Source organism: Pararge aegeria, chromosome 17 (assembly GCF_905163445.1).
Source record: "Pararge aegeria chromosome 17, ilParAegt1.1, whole genome shotgun sequence".
In the NCBI taxonomy this organism is placed as follows: domain Eukaryota; kingdom Metazoa; phylum Arthropoda; class Insecta; order Lepidoptera; family Nymphalidae; genus Pararge; species Pararge aegeria.
Genome location: NC_053196.1, coordinates 15325988 through 15348202, shown reverse-complemented (window position 1 = coordinate 15348202; position 22215 = coordinate 15325988). Strand labels below are relative to the sequence as shown.

At 35.1% G+C, this 22215-nt stretch overlaps 2 protein-coding genes across 2 annotated transcripts in view; one reads left to right on the top strand and one right to left on the bottom strand.

The window, feature by feature from the left end:
• The window catches only part of LOC120630843, a 224764-nt gene that overhangs the window by 59493 nt on the left and 143056 nt on the right, over positions 1-22215 (top strand). The window lies entirely within an intron of this gene.
• On the bottom strand, positions 15028-19863 carry LOC120630844. The gene is made up of 3 exons (XM_039900143.1): positions 19601-19863; positions 17141-17284; positions 15028-15534 (listed from the first exon to the last, which is right to left on the bottom strand). Exons 1-3 carry the CDS (start codon positions 19785-19787, stop codon positions 15155-15157), a joined length of 711 nt encoding a protein of 236 aa, XP_039756077.1. The 5' UTR covers positions 19788-19863; the 3' UTR covers positions 15028-15154.

Genomic DNA, 22215 nt, shown 5'->3' with positions numbered 1-22215 from the left:
CACGCGAGACGTATACTATATATGGGCCTTTATCATCATTAAAGTATTTTTTTGGACAATCAGAGAGAGAGGGATGCAGGTAAACAGATTGCATAGAGGGAGCTGTTGAGCCAGGATCTGTAATAGTTTTTTTAGGGAGAGAACCCGTTTTATAAGTGTCATTTAAAGGAATAGTTCGCTTAGTGCCACGGTGGGTAGATTCAGAGTCCATAGGTATAAAATGTGGGCTCTCGACCTGCTCTGCCGAAATATTCATATTTCCCCCCGGATCAGGGGGTTTAGGTGGGGGTTGAACCTCCATTAGCCCTTCACCACCTATCACCAACACAAAAACAAAGTACTCACTCCCAGACACCAGCTATTGTATAGAAAACTAACTAACTACGTAACTGACCTTTTTGCGGTTTTTCTACAATTGTGGTGGCAAGAGGTTATTCACTCGCGATTCTTGCTTTGATTATTATAACCGGCGGCGTGAAATCTTGTTGCTCGGCTTTCCAAATTAAACAGGACTTTTTAAATTATTAATAACCAACCACAAAGCGGTGACATTAACATAAAATATTAATTATAGAAAATGGCGCGATGGTCTGTTTTTCGCATGCCAAGTTAAACTACCATACAGCCAGCCAATATTTTGAAAATATAATGAAGGAAATAATATCGCATTTAAAATATAACTCATGAATTTTGAATAATTTGATCAAATTAAAAGGTAATTTATAATAAATAATAAGACGGTCCAAAATATATTTCTATCTAAAATGCGTACTATTTTAAGGCGCATAAAAACTTCGTTTGTTGGTATTCAAAAAATAATCTGGACTACCCGGTTGAATTAACAACGGTCCATCTTCATGCATATAACTTGCAGTGAGGTACAAATTTACTTAATCGGGAAATAAATAAAACACGCGTGACGAATTTCTTGGACTATGAGCCTTATATATGTGGAATAAGGTCGCGTTATGAGCGTGATAAAAAAAGTAGGTTGAAACTGTAACGTTTCCTATTAAATCACCAGTCGCTTATAATATGTCTACTATATTCAAGGGTATTTGGTATTGTCGCTGGTATGATAACTATGGCACATTAAACGCCGCGATGGCCAGGGAGATGTGGGTTCAAACTCTGCTGGTTAAAAATATTTTATAAGCATATATGTAATATTTTGTTAATCTAGAATATATTTAAAATTAACAAATATATATTTTACACCAATTCCTACAAGTACTTGGTCGTTATACAGAAGTGGAGTACACAATCCTTTACACCTGTATTCATAGTATATAGGTAGTACCTAGCAAATAAACTGTTCACATCACAATCAATTTTATCTGGATGAGATAGTCATTTCGAAATGAACTTTATGTTAAGGTACTAAGGTTAATTGTCCATTGCCGCATGCTGTATAGATAACTCATGATGTCTTGATATTTGCCTATCACGTCTGATACGGTATCGATATACAGAAATATGTCACATGATTAGATATTATGTGACGTGCACGTACTCGTAGATGCGTGATAAACGTGCAGTACATTTTTTATTTTTTAGATTTATTAGATATGAAATTATTTTCTTGGGTTTGACTTATGGCATCCTGCTTCATATGATTCGTACACAGAAATAAGGACTCTTTTTTTTCTAATCGTGGGATTAAGGGATTGTCTACAGATAATCTCCGTTTCCTAGGACATACCTGGTAATGAAAATAAATAAATAAATATACTACGAAAATACACATCGCCATCTATCCCCAAAGTAAGCGTAACGTGTGTTATGGGTACTAAGATGACTGATGAATATTTTAATGAATAACTAGCGTACCCAGCCCGCTTCGCCGGGCTAGATTTTGGTTTATTTTATCTAAACAATAAACTTACATCATTAAATTTTTAATTTAAGTCTCATAATATATCAAACAATTTATTTCTCTCCGTATTCATTCTCTTCTATTCTATTCTCGAGCGGGTGAAGATCATTATCTACACCCATGTTGGGTGTACATGGGTGTAGATAGAATACCATCATAGTAAATAAAAGCTGTATTTGACAGTTTGACAGTTCAAAAATAGGGGTGCTCCGAGCGTCACCAAACTTTGCAGAATTACTCGCCAGGTCAATCCGGAGATTCCCTGAAAGTTTAATCGGTCCAGCCGTTTGGAGCCTATACGGAACATACCCATACACTTTCTCTTTTATAAATATAGATTTATGTTTTTTTTTTTTGTAATTATAGGCGGGGCTAGATTGCGATGTGTGTATTCAAATCAAATCATATCAAATCAAATCGTTTATTTGCAGATTGGTATTACATTGTTGGTAGGTACACAAAACATAGGGACAAACAATCCGCCTTAGATGGCATGCAAAAAATATATATGATCGTACAATAATTATACAATAATAATACTATCTTAAATCAATCGATATTATTAAAATAAGAATAAAATTTAAGAGTGATATCAAAAGTACAAATATTATTATTCATGTCAAATTATAATCACTGTAAATGTCAAACCTATAATATTGTGTCTGTTAAATATTCTTGGATGGTATAATAACATTTCCCAATAAGTAATTTTTTTATCTTATCTTTAAAATCTACAAGATTTATGTTTCTGTTGGCTAGTGACGCTGGCAATTTGTTGTATATTTTAGGCGCCATAATGAATGTGGCTTATACAATAATTTATTTTTCCTGCGTTCGCTATCACTATATGTAAACAAGTGATTGTTTTTTTTGATAAATATCAGAACTTCATAAATATACAAACAAGGACAAGTTAGTATTTTCATTTTCTCAAAATACGGTTTACACGTATCTGTGGGACGCAAGTGACATATAGCTCTTAGACACTTCTTTTGACATTTAAATATTCGCTCTCTATCAGACGAATTACCCCAAAATATTATACCATATCTTAAACTTGCTGTGACATACGCATTGTATTGTCGTAGTATATTTATTTATTTATGTATAGTCCGTCCTTGCCCGGCAAAGTGTAGCTCTGATTATAGGCGATGTTTCTATAGCATCAATTGGGCCATCAGCTTGGCCCGTCAAATATAACCATAAAAAAGTACTAGGCTCTCATAGATTTAGCGAGTAAACCAGTAATTGTTTTGCCAACAGTAAGCCACTATCAAAGGAAGTCCAATGAATCATATTAGCATAGATATCGATCAAAGTACTGCCCGCGGCCAGTGACTAACTACAGGCGCCCGCATTAGGTACCCAAACACGCAGAACATCCGTGACATACATTATGTTGAATAGTGAATACATATTGTTACATCTAAACATGCGGTAGATATGCATACGTTTAGTTCGTTCGCTCAAATTATTTGCGTTTTTTCGCCGAGTCTTTGAAGTAGCCGACGCGTAAGTCGGTGGCCGATTTTTATAGAGAGATTTACTAACAATAGTTTCGGAGACTGGTAGATGTTTGTTTATTAAAATTCGTTATTGCACACACAAAAAACATTAACAGGAACTTAAAAACTAGTTAAAGCGTGCGAAAGACGTTGGGAATTTGTAAATATAGATGGGAATAGAAAACCTAGCGTTGGAACCAAGAGGGTTGGACAGACGACATAATGCGAGCTACAGGGAGTCGCTGTACACTGGTGGAGCGTGGAGAGGAGAACTCTACAAATGAAGTCGGGATAATTCTGATAGAAACAGACATGCCCGTTTATGTCATGTCTGATGCCCTATCCGTATGACACAATATATGACAAAATGAAATAGATACATGAATTATTTATTGCAGAAATTATAAATTAAAAAAAAAATAACAAAACTAGAAAACAAGTTAATAAAAATGCGCAAAGATAGTCTTAACGCTTTAAGTGATCCCCTCCAACATATCCTTAATGAAAGGATCAAATTATGGAATCAATCTAGTAATAATACATAAGTAACTCATACATATAATATTTACAGAATTATATTATATATATAAATATCACTACACATACGCAAATGTTCATATATATTTTATGACAAGTTATTTGAAGATGGAATCAGATTAATTTACAATTCGGATAAATGTAAGGTTTATTATTTTTTACCGAACTTAAATATTTGATATATTATATTACAAATTCATTTTTTCTGTAGTAATTGAAATAGAAAACGTAATGTGTACAGTATTTCTATCTCATTCTTTCCCATGCATATATGTGCTTCTGTCATTATCATGACGAATATCCGTTCCACACAGTTTCAAATCACATTCTAAATAAAAATCTCTTCAAAAGCATTCGAAACAAAGGTTAATGATCTGTATACCTACTGTGTGTGGTAGAAACACAATCTTCTTCCTTATACAGGATCAAATGATTACCTAATATTAGCCGGCGAACCATGTACGTGTTTCTAGTACACAAAGAGGCCACACACCGATAGGAGATCAGTTCATGGAACTATACTTCTTTGAACTAAGCTACTCAAATACTCGCAATCTAGGCACGTAAGCGTTACACGAATGTAGACACTTAAAATTCTACCAAGACTCGCTTTTGGTAGCAATAATGAACACTACAGAACGCCTTGACTGGTTGAAATTCGCCCAATTGTTTCTATAAGTAAGTGAACATAAAATGAAATGGTTTTAAATATAGTTGCTTAAAAATACCTTATTGTAACTTGACATCGTTAGGAAAGTTGAATTTTTCGCACTAGTGTTTTTTACTTTTTCCCTTTTACAATTTACTGTTTATTCAAGCCGCTTAAAATTTGTTATGGCCTGCACTTTTTCGCAAGTGTATTAAAAAACGTCGTTTGATACACGTTCAGAACTGTGATTTTTCTTTAACATTTTAAAATTATTTCTACACTTTAATACTGTATACTACAGTCTTGCTGTAGTTAAAGTAGTTGTAGTTGTAACTTAAATATAATTAAATGCTCTAAGACATGGGCTAAAAAAAACCACCGGTTATAAATGAAAAAATTCCCGGATGACATTCCCGCAGGATTAAAAATAGCCTTTGTTACCTATGCCCGCCTTCAAAGCTTAACTGATAACTTGAATCCGGGACAGATAAATGATAAAGTCAAAGTCAAAAATATCTTTATTCAAGTAGTCCCATGGATGATACGACCTACCTACCTGCGTACCTACATTAAAAATGTGTACGCGGTAGTGTGATGATGGCGATTACCATATTCGTAAACTTATAACTAAAGCTGCGAGGTTTCAAAACGCGTCCTGGTCTAACAAGAAGTCCGACAAACTTAGCCGGGTGTTCCTTTTTGTTATCACCATCTAACATTGTCATTTAAAATTATTAGATTAGCAACCTGGCTAGAGTAATAATTTAGTCCCAAGCTTTTTTTCGATAACGTAGTCCGTAGTTATACTATAGAAGGATTTAGCCTTACGTTTATTACACTTTGAACATTTTAAGAGACAGCCAAGATGTCATGCAATTTTCTTTAAACGAGTTATGAATTTTATGTAACCTAGTATATTTCACTGCAAGTTTATTCTCACTTCTAATGTCAAATTATTAGAGTCAAATTTTTTCTTAGATTTAGAAATGTTTTTATAAACATACATAAAATTTTCATGTTACTTTTCACTCTGGGAAAACGTCAGAATCCCTACCAGATTCCATTAAAACGTAGGCAATCGCGAATCTAGTGATACGGACTAAACCACCAAGAGGTATCTATCATCGTTCGAGTCCATGTAGGACTGAAGTGTATCGATAATGTATTTATATCAAAATACCCACCAACTCAATGTCATGAACATTGGTTGTTAATCGAATAAAATTTAAATTGTTTCTTAAAAACTATTTATTAAATAAATAATTATTATTAGCGCATTTGTAAAAATCCTAACCAATTTAATAAACTATAGTCATCAAAAGTTTATTTACCCGCTTTATAAAAGTTACTATTAATCGAACGTTGTTATTTCATTAGTATCCTCTTTGTTTTATTGCTGTACGCCAAAGGCAAAGGTTTTAATTTCAAAGCCTTTGAGATAAGACCGTTGAGTTTCAAATTATTTTAGTAAAGAGCGACTGGAAAGCTCTCTAGTTTGTTAAAGGGTATTATTTGGTTTGATTTTAATTATCCTCTGGAATGTTACATTGATTTGATCGTGTGGTTCACACAATGTTCGATTTAGTTTTAAGTAGGTCGGTATTTTGGTGGGTAGCTAGGTGTGTAGTTAGGGGCGCAGCTAGGCTGGTAGCTAGGTGGCGAGATAGGTGGGTAGTTAGGCAAGTAGCTAGTTGGGTAGCTAGATGGGTAGCTAGTCGGGTAGCTCTGTGTGTAAAGAATAAAGAATCATCTGACTTTGACTTTGGTAACAAGCCACTTCCGAAGGCTACCACGAGACCAGATAGGAGAAAATTACAAAGTTTCTTGATAAGCACTAGCGATTGAACCTGGGCGCCCCACTTAGTATGAAACCACAGCGCTCGCCCGCGCCACTGTGCTAGGGAGATAGTACTTAATACAAATGTAAAGCTACCGCGACGCTTCTAATGTGTTCCTGGCCTAATTGTTTTGCAATATCTGTAAAGAAAATAATACCTAGGTATGAATGAATGAATGAATGCGTGAATGAATGAATACACTTTTATTGTACACCACATTGCTGTGGGCTTCTTCTTAGACATGGAAGCGTTTGAAACCCTCGTAGCTTTAGTTTTAAGTTTACGAATGTGGTTATCGCCATCATCTCACTACCGTGTAATTCTTATGTACGCATTAAAAGTGCCACCTATAGGCCTACTTGAATAAAGATATTTTTGACTTTGACTTTAAACGTATAAAAAATTGTAAGCAAAGTATACAATTTGGCGGCCTTATCGCTACATAGCGAACTCTTCCATACACATAGGATAGGTACATAGTTACTCTATAAATAACAACAATTATTACTGATTGAACTACAGAGTGGGTAGTTAACATGTAATAAATGTTAATTAACCATCAATTAATGTATTATTTATGGTTGTTAGAACTGTATTCCCAGGATGATATTACTGCTATTTAATTGTACTTCTCGCAACCAAACTCCTCAGTTGTAGATGGTAACTACAAAACTATATATTAACTGTCACTTCTCAAACTCTCATAGTCTTACTTTAGGCTATGAAGTCTGAAAACTAATTTTTATGCACTTGTGCATTATTGGGGATTATATTATTAGAATAGATTATATATTTGTTTTTGTGTTTTTATTATTTTAATTGACTCTTATTCTCTTTTTTTTTATTGGCATTTACTATGTTCTACTTTTGTCTTATTTGTACTATACATTTATTGTTGGAGGTGGGCGTTAATTGTTGCGACACAGTTTATACTACTGCAACAGTTATCGTGGCACCATGTTTATTGTGTCAATTCTGTACCCTTACCTATATTCTGAATAAATGAAAAATGAAATTTATTTAATTAATAATATTTTATTTATATTTTATTAAATGACACGGATGGAAAAGCAGCTTTTAACTCGGTCAGTAAACCAAATTTGGCGTTCACTAAAATATTGGGCGAAGAATCGAACTTTATAAGTCGAAGAGTTTCCTCGCAATCGAAGTGCAAAGCAAAGTGTGTAACTCTGTAATTAAATGGGTTTTATGCCCTAGTAGCACAATCTATTTTGATAATCAAGGGTTAATATATTATATTCTTGGCTTTAATCTATATGTATGTAGCGAAAGGGCACTTTTAGGAGTTTAGATAGTTAATAATACAAACTTGAGAGTAAGTATTTGTCTTATTGTGACCTGATAACTTATAAATCATGTAACTGATTTTGACAATCTGCTGGATATAGATTTATGATTTCTCGGGGTTTCTTCTAATTTCCGGGAAAATCAATATTTCAACGCAGACGAAGTCGCGGGCTAGCCATTCTTAAAATAAACTTAATTATTTAAGTAAGTTAACTGCAGACTCAAAATATTTATAGCACGAGAGATAGTCATTCAAATGTCGAACCTAACTACTCATTGCTCTGTAATAGTACGTCACTACCTAACCATAAATTAACGTTGCCACACTATATTCTCAGAGCTGATTGTTCACATTATTATTCTTCTCAGGTAGTTCACACGTACAAACCAGTTTTAGTTTTAACTTTAATCCTAACCTGCAAATATTATAAATGCCACTGTGTTTTTATATGTTTGTTCTTGCTTCACAGCTTAACTATGCAATGAATATGACTTTAATGTTGGCACAGAGTTGAAAACGGACGGAGAGTAAACATAGGCTACTTAATGTACCAACAAACTGTTCCCGGGGGTTTGTAAAAATCCGTTATAAACGGGGACGAAGAACGAGAGAAACAGGTAGTCTTACAATAAATTAAATTATTTTAAATAAGTAAACTGCATCCCAAAAATATTTATAGCATGAGAGACCATCGTTCAAAAGATAAGTTCAAATATTAATATATGTATACCATACCATATACATCCCTACTAATATTATAAATGTCAATGTAAGTTTGTTTGTAACGCTTTCACGCAAAAACTACTTAACCGATCCTCATGAAACTTTGTACACATATTTTTGAAAGTGTTAGAAGTAATATAGGATACTTTTTATCCCGAAATTAAGCTCGGTCGGTCGGAGAGGGGATGAAAGTGTTTGACGATTTTACACCATTACACCGACAAATTATAACCGAATTAAATATTTATTTTTGTACTATAGAGGTTATAATATGTATTTAATTTTCATAGATCTTTTTGGTGTGGAGTATAAAGATTGAAGAAATTATAAATTACACCATACAGATTCTCCTGCTTTTCGCGGAGTAACTTATGTATACACCACGCAAATTATGTTTTATACATACATGTTATTGCCGAGAAATTCAAAGATATAATGTGATATATAACCTGTAGTAATGTATATCATACTTCATAATATATTTAATCACTCATAGCATTACACCCGCGCGAAGCTGGGCGGGGTATATAATAATAAAATAGTTAGTTGAAAACGTTATAAACCCATCATAAAATTATCGGATCCGTTTCGCCCTTGAAACTGATTGAGTAACCAGCAAACCGACCGTTTTCAGATAAGCAATGTTTGCTGACCGACCTAGGGCTGCCAATAATTGTTATGTCATATGTTATTTTTACTGGAAATATTAGCTCCGCTTTCAAATATAACCAAAATTCCTCTTTTTTAAGACTAAAGCTTAACTTAAGCGTGATATATATATATATATATATATATATAAAACATATTATATAATATATAGCGTATGAAAATACCATTCATGTGGTCTAAGTTAGGCGCACTTGCCATTAATATGCTGAAAAACTAATACAATCTGCCAAATTGTGAAGGAAATATTATCCAAATAGTGTAGGCGGCTTCATATCTTGTTATTCGGTTGAATACTTTATAGGCGGTAATAAATCGGCTACTTCCGAAACCTCCAGAAAACTGAGCGCGTATATGAAATACACAATTTAAAAATCATTTATTCAACTATGTTTACCTACTGTATAAGTCAAGTGATACACGACGAACACGGCAATGCCTAGTTATGTAACGACTAATCTAAGGAGATTCCTAGGTATAAATCAACCGCTCACCAATAGTTATCACCTTAGAGTTGGTAAAACCTTTTTTTTTTCTATAGACATCAACTTTATGATTAGACAACACATGTCTTTGCGTGGTTTAAGTCTCAAAACAAGTCGGAAGTGTACTGCGAATGCACACGTTTTCATATCGAAATGTTAATTGATTAATTAAATAAGTATTATGGCCACATTTGTAAAAATTCTAATCAATTTAAGTTAATGTTTGTAGCAAATATCACGTTATAGTCATCAAAACTTGAATTAGTTACTGACTTTACAAAATTAACGCAACGCAAGTAAGGTTACATTAAGTCTGTATTTTTCTAGCGGCAAGTTGCGGACATTGCGCAGACATAGCCACAAATCGCCGGACAATACGTGCGGAATGCTAGTCAAAAAGATATTCTTAAAATACAGTATCAAGGTTAAGACTTGAATAAGCCGATGTTGTTGGGCATAAAATAATACAAAATCCTGAGTGTGACATCATTCATCATGTCAAAAAATGGAAGTCCAGCGGTGCCCTACGACTTCTTTAATGGCATCCATCCACGTCACGTCGTCAGGATTCTTTCTTCCAACGCTGCGTTTACCGGTGCGGGTAATTCCAGTATCTTGGGACCACAACGTCATTCGTCTCGCTCATTGCCACTTCAACTTCGCGACACTAAGCTATGTCGGCAACTCTGGTTCTTCTACGGATCTCCTCATTTCTGATTTGATCAAGTAGAGATACACCTAGCCTTATGAGACCCATAGTTAGCCCGTTTCACGGGTGTGACAGCCCTACCAATATTACCTCGTTTTGTGTTTTCACCGCATCGTCAATTGACGCTAATTCTAAAGATAAATACAGGTCACAGCTAGTTTTGTCCAAGTTTACCGTTCCCATCGTTTTATCGTATTTTGGATTACTTTGCTATATGGGTATAGTTTATCAGCTTTTTCTCGGGTTTCAAATATGGGCGTAGGTTAACGACCTCTACCGCCTAGCTAGAAGGCCACGGTTCTACATCCCGTATAGATAGATAGATAGATATATAGATTAATTCTTTATTGCATACAATTAAGGGATATAGATAATAAATATTGCAAACAGTAATACAAGAAAAATAAAAATGCGCAAAGGCGGTCTTATTGCTTTAAGTGATCTTCTCCAGACAACCCTTAATGAAAGAAGAAAATAAATGATTATTAACTACCTACTTAATTCTAAAGTAAATTTGTAATACTTCTCTAATTTTGTAAACAATATTTCCATTACTTTTAAGTGTTAGTTAATTAAACATTATCATCATCTTCACATCAAGCCATGACCGGCCCACTACAGAGCACGGGTTTCCTCCAACAATGAGAAGGGGTTAAGGCCGTAGTCCACCACGCTGACCCAGTCCGGATTGTCGGACTCGACACACCTTTGAGAACATTATGTGGCACTCAAAGGCATGCAGGTTTCCTCACGATGTTTTCCTTCACCGTTGAAGCAAATGATATCTTAATTACTTAAAACGCACATAACTTAAAGTTCGAGGTGGGTGCTGGGATTCGAACTCGGTCCCGCGAAAGTGAAGTTAAGCTCCTACTCAATGCGCAATCACCGCTTTTACAATTACTTGTTTGAATTGTTGACATGATGAATTAAACATACTTTACACTAAAACTTGAATACTACAAAAATATTATACAAAGTGTCCTTATAATAAATGATTTGCAACTAACTTCATGAGTCAGGGCTTATAGAGTCCGTAAAGGCAACTTTTCCTGTCACTTGCGAATGCGAATTTAGATTTTCTTTGAACAGCGAATGTTCGAATCTATTTGCAATACCAGAACAAATAAAGCGAAACAATTGCAGTTTTTACACTAAGCGACGCGAGATTGCCCATACGATTTATCGTATGTAAGAAGTGACATTAATATAAGTTACTTCAATTTTTTTCCAAATAAAGAATTTGAATTTTTATTTCAGCACGGCTAACATGTCCAGCACGGGGAAAGGACAAAAATTTATATCCTGCAGGTTTTCGTTTAGTTATAAACGGGGATAAACTCTTCCATTCTCTGTTGCCGTGCTTTTTCTGGTGGACTCGTAAATTGTATCCCTTGTCAGGGGGTATAATACCTGTACTAGCCCTGTAGTAGAACCGATCATGTATTTTCATTCATGTATATTCTCTTCCACGGTTGTATCTGCTCCTCGAACATGGGCGCGCGAACGTCTCCTTTCCCCTGTTGCTGTATTTAGATAGATAGACAATTTTATCTACTGTCGTTGGATATCATTTTTGTCCACTGCCTATGCTAGCCATGCAATTGTTAATATCATAATGGCATTTCTAGCCCGTAAATATTTTTTACATTTTTTTTCAAGTGTTTTTATCTACACTTTTAAAATGAATTTAAATTTGCTTCAGAGTACATCCATTGAGGTCTTCTATAACACTAATCTTCAAAACGTTCAATACACAAAGGTTCTATATCAATATGTTCAATACACAAAGCTTCTATAACACTAATGTCGCTATTTTACCAAAGAGTTCGTAATACTCATGAATGGGCAAACGCATTGACAAAATTGGGCATTCTACTTTAAAGTCGATAGAATGCTATCGACTTCAAAGGATGCCCAATTTTGTTAAAAAGCTACGGAGCTACTAGCAAAAGCTAAGGAAATAAGAAATCGTGACAGACTGAAACACGTAGCACCATAGGAGTTCCGTCTTTCCATTACGGTGCGGAACCCTAAAAAGGAACCCGCGTCGTGCCGTATAAAGTCAACATGAATCGTATAGGATCGCGCGATATGCGCTCGCTTCTTTTGTAACGGATTGCGTTCGGAATTAGAAAGGTTGGATACGGCTATTTTGCACAAACTGCGCTGCGCAATTTATACAAATACCTATAACGATCAACTTATGCCAGAGTATTTTATTCACTTGGCACCAACCTTTTTAGCATTAGAAAAGATTTAAAAGAGATATCTAGATTAAGTTCAAAGTTTATATAAAACGTTAGCTTACAGAAAAATCATATTACAATGTTAAGGATTACTTAAACGACAAAAAAGCTAGGGTGTGAATTGCTCTAACTTCGCTTCATAGCTCAATATTAATTTACTGTGAGATGGTGATAAAAAAAATATCCAGCTAAGTTTTTTGTGGGCTCTTCTTAGACCAGGGCGCGTTTGGAACCCTCGTAGCTTTAGGTTTAATTTGGCGAACGAAGTTATCAACATCCACTTACAATATCGTAAACATATATGTATAAACCTGGCCTGTGATAGGCCTTCATAAATAAAGTAAATTTTAATTTGAGTATAAATAAAAATTCGCGATTTAATTTACCAATGCTAAATTTACTCTCGGTGATTTGATTTTTTGACCAAGCTGACTTGATAAACGACTAAGACACCGGGAGGTATCTTAGCATCGTTCGAGTCCATGTTGGACTGAAGTGTATCGATAATGCAGTCGTATTTATATCGAAATACCCACCAACTCAATGCCATGAACATTGGTTGTTAATCAAATATAATTTCAATTGTTTCTTGAAAACTATCTATTAACAAAATATCTGATAGTTTAATTATTTACCCACTTTATAAATTTACTGTAACAATTTAAAGAAAAAATTTAAAAGAAAGTGGACTTTAACAATATTTATATTAGAATACCTACTACTACTATCCCGTTCTCTTGCTGCAAGTCCTTTCTACAAAGGTCGCCCTGTAAGAGATTGCTTGCAGCAATAAGGTCGCCGTCGCATGTCTATATTGTTCACTGTACACTCCTTAATGTTCCTTTTCCTGTATGTTATACGTGCAATAAAGTGTTTCTTCTTCTTCTTCTAGTACCTACCATAAGTCTTTCAACCAGATATTTATATCCACCATTTTCTCTTGTTATATCTATGAGATAAGATGAGTAAATGGGTAGTTAGAATTATCTCATGCCGCGCATCGCAGCCCTACAGCTTGGCCTTGGTTAATCTACTTGCTTTTCATGTCTCGAGCTATCAAATTTTTATTGCACAACGTTAAATAGTCATTACCTACTTATTTCATCACCAACATACAGCTTTTTAGAGGGTTATATCAGAACAATAAAACGAAAACACTTTTAAAGTATAACGGCTACTTTCAAACTCGTATCAAAGTTTTTTCAAGAATACTCGAAATTTAGTAGGTTTTATTTATTCGCTTTATTGCACAAATAACGGTTTACAAAGGCGGACCAAATGCTGCATTTTCTACCAGGCAACCTTCGGACGTGCAAGAAGAACGAGTGAGGGTGTGGCCAAAACAAAAAATATATAAATTTGGTACTATATGTATATATATATAATATTTATATACTATACGTGTTAAATATATAAATAAATGTGTAATATATATATATGTTATATTAATATATATCCAATTTATAGATATGCGTGTACATGACTGTGAACGTGTATTCACAATTTAAAAAAAAAGCGTGTTTTAATAAGATAAAACTTCTCCTTTTCTCTAAAATACCTTCAAAACGAGTAAAAATACAACGCGAAAATACATTCAACTCCTCAGGAACAGAAATTCTACTATACGCGACGTCTCGTACAGTAGGTTCTGTCAAGTGAGTTTACTTAATTTTAGGTCTTTTAACAACTCCATTAGCGGTAGCTTTTAAAAATGATGGAAATAATACGGCATGTTAGTATAAACTTCTTTTATTAAAATAAAGCTTTACAACTGTGTACAACCATTTTAGGAGTTTCACTGTCTCTCACTGAATTACTCCTCACATTTCATTCATTATTTCTTGTTACTACCTTCTACTAAAAAAATATATATCTTATTCTTAACCATTAAAACATACATAACTTACTATGTAATCCAGCTCAACCTTAAATGTCTGAAATGTAGATTGAAACATTTAAAGTAACGTACTATCTATATAATATAACAAAATGAAAATTATTGTGGAAAAATTTTAAACAACGTTGCATTTCTATAATAAAAGTGTTTGAAATTATCTTTTATCCCTAAGTTCCAACGGGAATGCAAATCAGCACTAAACTCAGCCATAGCGAAGCGGGTACGTTTAGTGGTACACACAGATTTTATTTTATTTTATTTTTTCTAACTACAGTATTAAACTCTAGGCATTAAAAAAAATAAGTATATTGAACCAGTAATAAAAAAAACGTTATTTCTGCATTAAGAAATTGGGAAAGAGCTGATTAATTAGGAACCCATACCATTTTTTTTCTGATGCGTGAATTGAATGACTTGATACCACCGCCGCACACGTTGGTATCAAGTCATGTGGTGGTGCACCAAACTATTAATTTAATTTTCTTGGACAGATTAACTGGGGTCAGTGGCGTACACTGGATTTCTTACCAGGGTATGCATAAAGCAGGAAAATTGCATAAATCGGAAGAAATCATCCTCTTATACGAGTTATATATACATTTTCGAGTAGGCAGTGCTTTTGTGCATGTATGGAGTGCACGCCACTGACTGGGGTATAGGTACCTTATGAAAATCACATGGTATATAAGGTCACATACAAAGAATGAGTTCTTAATCTTCTTGAAAACTTTGCATAACTTTCATCAGTTCTATCTTTGCAGCTAACTTCTTTCTAGGGTTTATTCTTCTGAAGCTCGGTATTAGAGATAGCATGAACAGTTTGTCACTGTCGCTTTCATGTCTTACTGAGACGTGCCCTAACATATCGTGCGCGTTTTCTTCTGCAGAGTCTTGAATAGGATTATTTGTGTCAAAGAATATTTCCGTTTCCGGATAATTCTCGACCTCGGATTTTATGTGTCTGAGAGTCCCGGCGTCGCTCCTGGAGGATATATCTTCTGCGTCCCCGTTCTCTGCTGATTCATCGTCACTATCATACTGTAGTATCTCCATCGTGTCATCCTGCAATTTTCCGGTATCGTCGCCATATTCTAGAATTGAATAGTTTTTCGTTACAAGTAGAATTACTGGAACAATTTCCCTACTGCTTATTATATAAGTAATAAAGTACCCTCGAAAGGGAGTCCGCTCTCCGAAGTCATAACCGCTGCGATGATATCACATTTGTTTTAACTCTTTTTAAATAACTGCAATTCAGTTGCCTGGAAGGAGCGTTGCCATACGTCCGGATAATGCCGGACACAGTTAGGGTTTTTGATTGCGTGATGGCCAATATAAACTGTGTCCGGCTCGCCCGGTTTCTGTTAGGCTTTTTACATTTCGCAAATGAAGACAAGCGCAGTCGAGTCGAGTGAGACTGGTCATAAACAAAAAGCTTAATTTTAGAATCCATTTCTTTTTTTGTACCTATTATTACTGAGATACAAAATTCTCAATAATGTACAATCCGGCTTTTTTACCCTAATGTCCGGCCAAACTGGCTGGTCTGTCCAGCTGCTAGGTTTGAGAACCTGGCAAGCCTACCTAGAAGGGATAATTATGCACCGATAAGGTCACCAAATTGTACTGTTTTTACTTGCTCCATGTATTATTATATATATTGTTTTTTTTCTGCGGTGTGTAAAAACACAATGTAAAGGAGCATTATCTATCGTTGTCATAGTATATTTATCACTGTTTACTTATTATAGATATATATTTATATTTATATTATATAAATATTTATTATATTATTTTATGTATTTTGTATATATAGTTTATTCAAATGTTATTGTATTAGTATGTAGAATTTTGTTATTATTTAGATATATTAAATATACTTAGTAGTTATGAAGTATATTGTACCTTTATTTGACCTATACCACAATTAAATCATCTTACTCACATCCTGGGGTAGCTGGAAGAGATCTCTTATAGAGATAAGCTTTCCTTTGTACACTTCATGTATCTTATGTTCACAATCACAATTTATGGTACATAAATAATAAATAAATAAATAAAATAAATAAAAGTATACTCTGCAATTTGACTTGAAGTAATAGTACAAATCCCCCCCTTCCACCCAGACTTTTAGAAGGGGACGGCTGGGTATCACCCTTAAAAATATGACAACCCCTTTTTAACCATCTTGCTTAAGTAATTGATCGTGGACGCGTACGAAGCGCGGTGCATCGTCGTATCTGATTCTTACAGCAGAGATCTGGAATGCTTTTCCAGCTTCCATTTTCCCCAGTACATATAAAATATAAATATAAATATACTACGACAATACACACATCGCCATCTAGCCCCAATGTAAGCGTAGCTTGTGTTATGGGTACTAAGATAGCGGTTGAATATTTTTATGAATATTATACATATAAATACTTATAATATACATATAGACACCCAGACACTCAAAAACAATCATGTTCATCATACAAACATTTTCCAGTTGTGGGAATCGTACCCACGGCCTAGGACTCAGAAAGCAGGGTAGCTGCCCACTGCACATATAATATGAGTACCTTCAAATCAAGAGTAATTAGACATCTAGGCATGTGCGCTCCACCTTAGGCTGCATCGTCACATACCAGGTTATATAATACGTAGCCTCCATTAAAATTTTATTTTCCTTTTCGTTTAATGTAACCGTACCTGCAAGCATGAACTTAAGAGCATCATAATGCTCGTATCTCTTCCGTCTTTTCGAAGACTTCTCCAACTTCTCCCTCCTCTGCAGAGCTAGTTCTCTCGTGAAGCAAGTCCTAAGGCTCCGCCAGCGCTTATAAACTTCGCGATCTGAAATCCCGAAACACTTTCCTGTCACTTGTTACTTACTGCAAGTCAGTGAGACATTATTATCTACAGTAGCCTTAGTACTAGATTTGCTCAATAGCAATAGACAGTGGCGTGCACTTCATACATGCACAAAAGCACTGCATACCCAAATTATCTTATATAACTCGTATTGGAGGGGAATTTTTCCACTTTATGCCATGTACCTGCTTTATGCATACCCTGCTCACAAACCCTGTGCACGCCACTGGCAATAGATGAGTCGTTTTCGGATTTAAAACCCTGCTGAAGTAGGATGTACTTAATATAACTCGTTTAAGGGTCGCGAATCCTGTACTTCAAAATGTTTGTTTCACACTCGTTCTATCATAAGTCAAATTTGTAACTACCAAATACTATGGACACCTAGGCATCGTCTAAATGAAATGCCTATAGGCGACGCGATGTCTGTAGAAAATCGATTCGATTCTTAGATGATAACAATTGGTGAACGGTTGATGTATGCCTAGGAATCTTCTTAGATTAGGCGTTACTTATTTAGGCATGGCCTTATTCGTTGTAAGAGGTATTGTGTATTTTAGAGACAATTGTAAACCAGAGACCCTGATCCTGTAATTTTTTCAACCGTTGCAAGAACGGCAACTAGGATGAGCAATGCTTTCTCATATTACATAACCTCAAGATTAAGGCACCAGCGATTCAATCGCTCGTCGAGGGAAGTTTAATCTTTTTAAAGAACCGAGCGAACTCTAGAAGTAATAACAACTTACAGCTAAAAGTTGTAAAGTTTTCGAGGGAAAAGCAGCAATGGACTTTGAAGTGAAGTTTTAAATTTAGTTTTATTCGGAATGCTGATGTTTACTGACGATGCTATTGTAATTTCCCAGAGAGTAATTTTTTTACGAACTTAAACATATTTGTTAGTTATTTTAATTGAAAGCCAAAACAAAAGATTGTGTTTAATAATCCGGCTTTAAAAGATATTTAATTGTATATATTTTCCTTTCATTTTGGTTTTTGAAAAGAGTTTTAAAAAAAAACGCTTGTTGAATAATAATTTAAAATTAAGAAAATATTTGTTTACAAACTCCATATTTTCTAACTTGTCTTATAATCTTTTCATTATTGAAATAATGTGAAGTATGTTTTTAAACCAGCGTGGTGGATTACGACTTCAACTTTTCTCATTGTGGGAGGAGACCCGTGCAGTGTGGTGGGCCGTTAATGGGTTGATATGATGATTATGATTTTAAAATATGCGAAACAAGGGCGATACAATAATAAGGGGAACAATAAAATAAATAAAACAAAAACACAATAAAAAAAAAACTATATATATTTTATTATTTTCTTTACATATGGAAATGAACTTTACCCTAAAAACCCCGTCAAAACGTTTTACCTTGAATAAGTAACAAACCAATACCTTAGCATTAATTATCTTATTAGTGTGAAGTGTGATGTGATTTTTTAGCATTTCCATTTCCAAACTCCAGTATATATATACTTATTAAGTATTCGTGATCACTGTTAAAAAATCTTTATTTTGATGTATTTTAAAAACAATTTTTTTTTAGATTTTTTTGCGGCAAAAATCAAGTTTTTTTTTTACATTTTAATATACCCAGTGTCACTCTCACAAACAAGATCCTACTATTCACAATACTCACATTAACTTAAGACAAGCCTTTTAGGCTCTAGGGCGTGCGAAAGAAATAAACACATACATACATACTGTACTCGAAAAACATAACCTTCCTTCTTTCGTAGTTCGGTAAGAATTAAAGTTTCTCATTTTATTCTAATTAAATTATAATAAATAATAAAGATAAGTTAAAGTAAAATTTAAATGAAAAACATGAAAATGAGAAGATAAACAAAAGTAAAACGTACTCTTCTCCCAAGTAGGAAAAAAAAGTGCCAAATTCTCCTGCGTATGTACATCGTACGCGGCGTCCTTTGGAAGCGCAGCTAGGCAGCGCCGCGTGCCGCACCTTTGAGAAAATGCGGCCCAGGCCAAGACGGCACGGCACAAAGGAGTTTCTAAGCGAATGGACTATTTACTGTACAATTTGAATTAAGAAACGTTGCCCCAAGTCGAAAATTGGATGGGTGACTGACCTTGTGGGCAAAATATCTTGTTATAAACCTACTGTCATAACACTATCAGCTGATTATAATCGTTAACTATTTAACGTCGTAGTACGTTATGGTTAGGATGACAAATAAGAGTAGCGTGTTGGGTTTAAGCTCTATAAGAGAGATGAGGCAGAGGACATAATTTAGAGCGATAATGATATTTACTGTTTAGGTACATACCATAATCACGTTTTTCCGTAGCAGACAGCTCATTGAATCCCGGATTTACCTCCTTACACACCTCCAACCAAAGTCGCTTTTTCGTGTGCCTATGTCCAGGCTCGTAACGTTCATTTCTACTGTACAAAGGCGGTCGGGCTCTTACAGCGTTTATTAATTCGTCGACGTCTATCGGTGAACTGTTCATTATTTGATATTTCCGCCGTGAAATGTGGCTTTTATTAGGATTTTTCCGCTACTAAAGTGGCGTGCGTTCGAGTTGAACCGAGCGGGGCGACTGAGACAAGATGGCGGCGATACAGTCGCGCAAGTATCGCGCTGCAGACCGCAGTGGGGTGACACGTGACACGTTGCGTTGCACGTGTTTTGTTTGCGGCTTGTTTCATGATTATGCTTGCCTGGTACCCATTCGTATTGTCGTTTCATTTTGTAGGTGTTTCATTATACGCAAAAAAGTGTCCTGTTATGTAGGTAGAATAAATAGTAATAATAATAAATAAGTGAGTAAGTAATCCTAATCGATAATGGTCTACAATGTTGTCAAGAAAATATACCGTAAAACTTGTAGTGACGTCACAGCTTTTATATCAGGTATTTACTGTGAAGTAATATGATGGCGTATCTGTCAGTATACCAATCGCAAACAGTAGGTCAGCTTATAATACTACATAACGCGTACCTAGCGCAATATACTGCAATATACTCATAATTTTGATGGTCTGAATAACTAGGCAAGACATGTATTGTTTTTAGGAATTGTTCTTCTTCTTTTTCTTTTTTGGCTTTTAGGTCTGCCAATTTAGGAATTCTATGGTGACAACAATGTCAATTTTGTCTACCTATCTCCATCCATTGTTCTTAAAATTTAAATAATATTTTCGTTACTTTTAAGTGCAATGTACTTATATTTTACAACCATCAATATTATGTACCTACGTATATTAAAATATCTATTTTATTTCTTTTTATTTATATTAACCTATTCCATATTCCCGTACTTTAGCAGGTGGATACGGAGAGAAGTTTCCCCATTTTATTATTACACATTTATTATTTGGAAATTATTTCCACTTGTGCGCCAGGGCTCAGCAAGTTGATAAAGCTGTGGGGGAAGATAAATTTATATCCTTTCCCGGGGATAAAATTGTCTGCTGCTATGCTAGCCGTGCAGGTGGACACGTTAATTATATCCCTTGTCAGTGGATATAATCGGGGGATAAAAATTTTGCTAGCCCTGCGGGTGTCAATATAGTTTAGTCTAGTGCTATGTCGCCAAAGGAATCAGCACCGCTATCTGACAGAAGTTCTTTCTATACCCAACAACCCTAGATTCGCGAGCTCTTCAAGCTCACGGACATCTCGTTCACGCTCACGCAGGCTCTCACTGGATACGCATACAACAAACACTACCTACATCGCTTCCACATCACCACTGACGATAAGTGCCCGTGTGACAACTCCACCAGCCAATCCTTGACCATCTATTTCGGGAATGTCCCCGCTTCGGAAGACTCCGCCTGGACCATGAGTTACTTTGCGGGCACCTTCGGGTGTCCCCCTATGAGCTGCGCTCTCTGTTGCGAAAAAGATCTGCCTTGCTTTCTTACACCGACATGGTAAACTCCATCCTGAGTGACCTCAAGCGATTCAACACTACTTAGTAGATTATAAATTTTTAGTAATAATTATTATGAGTGTGTAAATTTTATAGTTTTAGTTTATCTATGTGTATAGGAAGATCAGCCTGGCTGATGTATCAAATCGCAGAAGCAGGGCTTTACTTTTTTTTTCAAAAATTGTATCTTACGAAACTGTTAATTATAAGCATATAAAATAAGATAATGTAAGAAAACTAAATTAATAAAAAAAAGAACCCATCGATAGAATCAAACTGATAGGTAAAACAGTCTCCGTTAAATGAATGCAACCTTCACGCGTGCGGCACATGTTTACTCGTGGGTAACATAGTAACATACCTACGTACACGTAATATGAGTTTTGTTGCGTCCGCGCATACCTAGTCTTTATCTTATTCACGCGGAAAAGCAATAAGCTGTGAATTATTTATAGCTTTATATACCCATACTCGACATAAATACCGCATTCTCTAAATATACATTATTTAGTTGACTGGTACGATGTCGCGTAGAAGCCGATATTGGTTTAATTTAACCACCATATCAAACTGCTTGAAATTTATGAGCTATACATTTAAGTACGAGGTCCCGGGTTCGACTTCCGGCAGGGGCAATTTGGGATTTTATAATTTTTAAATTTTCTCAGGTCTGGTCTGGCGGTAGGCTTCGGCCGTGGCTTATTACTATTCTATGTATAAAGACGTCCCACTAAGGCTCAAAAAAAAGTATATATATATTTCCGAAATATCCTAACAACTATTGGATTTAGTTTCTCCTTCACCTTTACGAAGAAATAACGAGGCGTCAGATCCTTAATCTGCATCGTTTTTGTAAGAAGGCACCTTCAATGCCGAAGGAAGTGATATTTAACTGTCAAAAACGCTCATTACTCCGAATGGTTAGAGGTGCGTGGCGGGGATGAACTCGGTCCCCCAAAAAGGAAACCGAATTCATAACCACTACGCTTCCACCGCTCAA